General features: G+C 32.9%; 1 protein-coding gene across 5 annotated transcripts in view; it reads right to left on the bottom strand.

Annotated features, from left to right (window-relative positions):
* Positions 1–5,985, bottom strand: part of LOC106881649 (transient receptor potential cation channel subfamily M member 3) — a 662,626-nt gene that overhangs the window by 229,980 nt on the left and 426,661 nt on the right. The window contains exon 2 of one of the 5 annotated variants that reach the window (XM_014932112.2): positions 421–1,031. The exons of the other annotated variants lie outside the window; for them this stretch is intronic. Coding sequence (XP_014787598.1) covers positions 421–552 — 132 coding nt within the window. The 5' untranslated portion in view covers positions 553–1,031. The remainder of the gene's footprint in view (positions 1–420; positions 1,032–5,985) is intronic. 5 annotated transcript variants of the gene reach the window in all.

The following is a 5,985-nucleotide window of genomic DNA, read 5'->3' as shown; positions in this document are numbered from 1 at the left end:
CAATATTGAATCCAAACTAATATAATCATATATAATTAAATAAATACATGCATATATATTCCATCATGATAAGAAGTGAAATATTAAGAAAGCTGCCATAAAATAAAAAAAAATAGGAGAAAATATGCATTAAAAAAAAATAAAAGGAGAAAAAGGGAATTAATTTCAAGAGACGAACTGAGCATGCACACTAGTGTAAAAGTATGCATTAAACTCGTGTGCTTCTGGATTTTAGTGTGTATAAGTGAGCATATATACAGACATACAAACATATACACACGCATGCACTCTCTTCCACAAAACAGATCTACTTTTCTTTAATAATGTGTTATTCTTTTTTTTTTTTTTTACTTTTGTGCACATTTGAAATAAATCTATGTGCATGCATGTGCTGTTATATAAAGGTCACATTGTCCATACCTCTAAATATTGCCGTTTTGATGTTCGCCATATCCCTAACTTCACTTCAGCTTTCTTCTTCCAGTTAAAATCCACATTCAAGCTCACAGTTGGGATAGGTTCTTTTATATAGATCCGTCTATCTCTCACCATTGTAATAATAAAGAAATCTCCGTGTGGATTGGTTCCCCTTTTTTGCTTTCCCCCCCAATTAATTACTATAACATGTGAGTAAATAATCTTGAAATGGATGTGCTACATGTTTAGTTAGAATTATTTTGGTAATGTTATTCCTATAATGTTATTTCTCATTGACACATAAAGGACATTCACTAAGTTTGTTCCAAACCAATCATCCATATAAAGTTGACAGACAGAAATAGGAAACATTGAGGTCTTGAAGATTTTAACTTGCAGAAAGAGCAAACAACGATAGCGGAAGCAGTTTCATTTTTATCCAAGTTCTAGATCACAAAATAAATTGTCCTATGCGAAAAGAATTCTTGTTGACCATTAGAGAAAATCTAAGAACAATAAGTGTTTTCTTAGGGGTCATTGTTTTTGCAAATTGTTCTGTGTTCAATCAATACATGCCAACTGGTCAGGAAGAGGTATTAGTTCTTTTTCCATTCCTAAGAATAGCAAAAGGAATTTCAAACTGAGAAGAGAAAGGAGGAGCAGAGAGGAGAAGGAAGAAGAATGAGAGGTAGAGGAGCAAAAGAGAAAAGAGAAGGAAGAAGAATAAGAGGTAGAGGAACAAAAGAGAGAGATAGTATGGTGGTGGTGGTGATAAGGGTGGCAGGGGAGAAGTATTCTGAAAAATTAGAACAATAAACAAACAATGTTTGACTAAAATCAGGAAAAACTAATACAAAAGCAAGTACAATAACTATATATATATATATATATATATGTATATATATATATATGTATGAGTTGTATTGATATTGCATATTATATACATGACTAAGAGTTTGAAATTTCATATTTTTTAAATGACTACAGGTTGCATATTTCACATTTATTAATTTCAAACAATACAACTGCACAGAGTTTCATTGTCAAATAGGAAAGCCTATCGGAAATAAAGCTTGTGAAGACAAACACCATGATGAGAAATGGTATTCAACTAAAAATCTTGTACCATAAATGTCCATGTTGGAATACATCAAAAGTAGTAGAAAAAAAAAAAGGAACCTTTTTTAGACAAAGAAACTCAAATTACAAATGAAAAAAATGTACAAAGAGCTGGTGTATAGAAAATTAGGAATAAGCCATGAGTATATGTTAGAATTTAAAACAACAGAAACAAATACATAATCTTTGTGTTCAGAATTTGACTTAACGAAACAAATGAAGAATGAGAAATATGGTAAGAGATATATTAAGTAAACAAAAATGAATAAAAATTTTAAAAAGAAGTCGGCTAATTGATAAAAGGTAGAATATAAGGCTGTCCAATTAATCCAAAGGAAAAGTTCAAAGAAAACCTTAACTTACAGTTGATATCAGGACAAATGGAAAAACATTCAGATGTGTGATGAAACTAATGTTCCTAAGAAAAAAATGTACAGCTTGTAGAGGCATTGATTGTGTTAGCCAGCATGTTCTTGAGTTTGTGTGTGTGTGTGGGGGGGTAGCACGTGCCACACAGGGGTATAAGAATGTGTGTATTTATGTGTTTATGTCAAAGTATGCCTGCAGTGTGTGAATATGTATCTGAATATATGTCAGTTTTTTTTTAAGTTGGCAAAAAGAATAATAAAATAATAATAATAATAATAATAGTAGTAGTAGTAGTAACAGTAGTGGAACTAATGTTAAAATAAAATTACAGGGAAATAAATGGAAAATAAATGTATGAAGAGGAAAAACAATGACGAAGTAAAAAAAAAAAAACTCACAAACTAAGTAAAACAAGAAAAAACTTAAAAACACACATAAAAAAGAAAGAGAAATGTACTTAAAGTACAATTAGATCATATGTCCATAGGAGTAGCATTATAATAGCCAACTGGACAGCTATCAAAACTTAGAAGACTGACAATAAACAAATGATTTTATGAAACACCTTAGAATTTTCAATGTATTTACTTGAGGAATTAGGAATGTGTGTGTGTTCATGTAAGCACATGTAGGTGCAACACTGTCTGTGTGTGTGCTTCCCAAATAAAAGGTTTCAGGTTCAATTTCATTGGCAAGTCGTGACTATTACAGCCCCACAAACCACCCTAGGACTTGTGAGTGGGTTTGGTAGACAGAAACTGAAAGAAGCCCATTGTGTGTGTGTGTGTGTGTGTGTGCCTCTTTGTCTCGACACTGTATGTATGATAGTTGTAAACAAGCACCAGCCTCATTGAAGCAGTGTCTGCCATTTCTAATTTTTTGTAAAAACATGTCTGCTCATGGGAGAATATTTACCTTACTTGAAAACAAGTGAGGGTTGGTGACAAGAAAGGGATCAAACAAAAAAAAATTTCTTAAATGAATTCTGTCTGATCCGTGCAAGCATGGAAAAGGGGATGTTAAGATACGAATAATCATGATGTATATGTATTTCCACAAATATATAAACACAAATATGTAAATCATAACGAGCATATTCCTTAAATGGTAATAATTGTTTTCTGATTTAAGCACAAAGCCAGCAGTTTCATAGGAAGGGATTTGGTTGAAACCATTGACTCTAGCACTTAACTGCAGATGGATGAAAGGATGAGTTAAACCATAGCAGGATTTGAACTCAGAATGTAAAGAACCAGACTCAATACCACAAAGCATTCTTCCTTGAAGCTCTAGCTATTCTGCCATCACAGTGAAAATATACATCAGCACAATTCTTCAGTAGTTAAGACTATAGCAATAATACCAGTGGGGCAGCTTTACTTCAGTTCAATTTCATTTTGAATATTAATACAAATGTACTTGAGGCAAGTCAGAACTTTCACACCAATTTTCACCTTTCCTAAATATTCTAAATTTTATACCTCCACACAAAACTATTATAACTACCAAAGCTACCAACCTAATTTCCATGAGTCAATGAGTCATTCACAAGAAATAGTAGTTGATTGATTATCCATCAAATCACATTATGTTAGACGAGAACATATTGGCTCACATAATCCTGGACACCATCCCAACTCTCTCTCCTTTTCTTTTTTCCTAAAAACATGATACACACAAGAATGCCTTTGGTGACAAGATTGCTCACTCAGAACCAGCCTGGGGTTAAATAACAACATCCATCTAATTTCCATCAACCATCCATTTTTGAGCTCTGTATTCATACAATCCTGACTGTCACAATGCACTACAGCGATAGCTAATGCACACAAATTAACATTATTTATAAGACTAATAAAGTAGAAATGAAAATTAGCATATAATAAGCTTTATTCTCAGTTCTTTAGTGTTTTCTCTTTGTTCATGTAATGGTAGTAGATATTCATTTCTTAGTTCTAGCATTGTAATTATAAACACAATGTTGAAAAGAAGCAAAGCAGAGTGTAGAAAAGTGTACCTAATTAAAACTACTATGTTTACCTCCACAATTACTGAGACTACCCACCATAATAATTCTTAGACATGAAACACATCATCAAATCATTAAAAAAAAAAAAAATGGTTTGTAATTTTAATTCATGCGCCTGACCAACTAATGCTCTCAGCCACAACAAATTAAGCTTAAATGATATTGCTAAACATCTGAAAACATTGATGAGGTTCACACCAAATAATAATAATAATAATAATAATAATAATAATAAAAGAAAATCAGAACAAATTTTAAGAAAAGTAGGAAAATTTATTACAATGTTTTTTCTTATGAATCCTAATTTTAACCCAAATTTATTTTAAAGTCTATTTTAAATTTAATATGGCAGCGGTGGATCTCCGTCACTAGATGACAAGAATTTAGTTGTCCAATCAACTGAATTATCTGTTCTTGAATGAATATCTAAGTGGATAAGCATTCCTCAAACAAGCATACCCTTGATGTGATTCTCAGGCAAAATCAGTATGAGTATGACAAGGCTGTATCTTTTGAATTATAGGTACAATCCAATTCTGGGCTTCTATACAGTTTCCATATATACCCAATTTATTTACAAAGCATGAGACAACCTAAAGCTATAGAAAATGGCATTTGTCTAAGATATCATGGAATAAAATTGAACCCTGGACCTCTTGATTATTCAACCACACTGCCATTACAAATCTAATATAATCTCATTATAAAAGAATGATATAGCTCCTTTTAGATGATATAATTATACATAATCTAAAGGATTTAGCAAGAAGTCCTTAAATACAAAGATTATATCATTATAGATAACTGCAAATACTCTACATATAACAAACAGAAAAAAAAACCCCCCCTAGATACTCAAATTAACTTCCTTCGTATTGTTTTAACCCTCCCAAGCAAAAACTCTAAGGCCCAGATAGAACAAAATTTACATTGTGAGTAGAAAATAGAAAAAGCATTTGAAAATTTTGGTTTTCCTGAACCATTATAAATGACCCTGAGTTTTGCTTTCCATCAGTTTAAATACCAGATTATCAGATTTTAGCAGCTTATTTTAGTAAAATTATTTGTGATACATGCTTTAGTAAAAAAACTTTGAAATTTTCCTACAGAAAAAAAAAAAAACCCCCCTGCAAAGTTACTACATAGTTCTGCCTTATGCTCTCCAATAATGTAATGTAAGTACAATTGTACTAAAAATATTTTATATAAACCACATCTAAATAATCTCAGCAAGCTGAAAATGTTGAGTTGTATTCATGACAAACCCTAACCCAACCAAACTGTATTTGACAGATAATCACAGTTTTAATGCAGTGGATTCATTTACCAGATAAGTATATCACGTGATCAACCAGATTATTGGATATAGTTATACATCGCTAGTCACAATGCGCTTTACATTACTTTAGCTTTTGAATGATGCCAGCCCACTAGCTAGGAGAGCAGGCCAACATTCTCTGTGATCAGAAGGCTAGTCTGTCACAGGGTTACCGATTTACAGTTGAGTGGATTGGAGCAATGTGTATTTTGCCCAAGAACACAATGTACCACTCAGTCTGGTAATGGAACCCATGACCTAGTGATGATGAGTGCAACACCTTAACCACTAGGCCATGCACCCTCACAGCTAAGTGTTTGTATGTATATATACATATATACACACACACACAAGATCACCTCTTCCAATGCCTCCTCCTTCATAGTAAAACACCCGTTTCTACCTTCCTATCTCTTTGTCATACTCTAAACTTTTATCATCTGACACAAGAGCTTCTCCTCCAATATCCCCACCCCTCTCAGAATTTCATGTCTTGCAAGTTACTTGGTGACTCTGCTAGTGCTAGTGGTATGTAAAGAGCATCCAGTCCACACTGTAAAGTGGTTGGCATTTGGAAGGGCATCCAGCTGTAAAAATCTACAAAAATTGACTTTGCCTGTGCTAGTGCCACGTAAAAAATGAGTCCACTCTGTGGGGTGATTGATGTTAGAAAGGGCATCCAGCCGTAAAAACCCTGCCAACACAGATATTTTAGCCAGGGGTAGTCTTCTAC

The sequence above is a fragment of the Octopus bimaculoides genome, chromosome 9 (assembly GCF_001194135.2).
Source record: "Octopus bimaculoides isolate UCB-OBI-ISO-001 chromosome 9, ASM119413v2, whole genome shotgun sequence".
NCBI classification, from domain to species: domain Eukaryota; kingdom Metazoa; phylum Mollusca; class Cephalopoda; order Octopoda; family Octopodidae; genus Octopus; species Octopus bimaculoides.
Note: the sequence above shows the minus strand (reverse complement) of the source record. Positions and strands in the feature narration are given on the sequence as shown.